This window comes from Penaeus monodon, chromosome 28 (assembly GCF_015228065.2).
Source record: "Penaeus monodon isolate SGIC_2016 chromosome 28, NSTDA_Pmon_1, whole genome shotgun sequence".
In the NCBI taxonomy this organism is placed as follows: Eukaryota; Metazoa; Arthropoda; class Malacostraca; order Decapoda; family Penaeidae; genus Penaeus; species Penaeus monodon.
Genome location: NC_051413.1, coordinates 2,998,310 through 2,998,927, shown reverse-complemented (window position 1 = coordinate 2,998,927; position 618 = coordinate 2,998,310). Strand labels below are relative to the sequence as shown.

The window sequence follows — 618 nt, the reverse complement described above, 5'->3', positions numbered from 1 at the left end:
CCTTTATTGACTGGCAAATGTGCAGTCGAAATCATCTTTCTACATTTTGCATGCTTTACAACCTTGATAGTAGAGCCGTATGTTGTTTATGGTCGAGTTGAGAATAGAAAGAATTCAATAAGGGTGAAATTAGGAGTATTTCTTCTTCTACATCTGACTGTGCTTTCTTTCCAAAACAAAGTGAAAAAGAAAAAATGGAAAAATAAATCGTTTTCAAATATTGTGATAATCTGGGGGTGACGAAATAACAATGTAAATTTTTTGTAAACACTATCTTCCCTAACCAGCATGTCACTAGTTCTGCTTCATCGTCCATATCCACCGTGTCCACCATGGCCATAACCTCCGTGTCCACCGTGGCCATATCCACCATGCCCACCGTGGCCATATCCTCCGTGGCCACCGTGGCCATATCCTCCGTGCCCGCCGTGGCCATATCCTCCGTGTCCACCATGGCCATATCCACCATGCCCGCCATGACCACCATAGCCAGGCTCGGGCAAGGGGCTAGCCAGGGCAGCAGCCAGCAGAACGAGGAGGGACAGCGCCACGGTCAGCTGCCAAAGAAAACAGATAATTATAAATTTCAAAACAAAACAAAAATATTGATGTATGGTA

The 618-nt window shown here is 45.0% G+C and overlaps 1 protein-coding gene across 1 annotated transcript in view; it reads right to left on the bottom strand.

Annotated features, from left to right (window-relative positions):
* Positions 1–38: 38 nt before the first annotated feature.
* The window catches only part of LOC119590904 (glycine-rich cell wall structural protein-like), a 3,419-nt gene continuing 2,839 nt past the window's right edge, over positions 39–618 (bottom strand). The window contains exon 3 of the mRNA XM_037939640.1: positions 39–557. Within this exon, the coding sequence (XP_037795568.1) occupies positions 306–557 (252 nt within the window). The 3' untranslated portion in view covers positions 39–305. The remainder of the gene's footprint in view (positions 558–618) is intronic.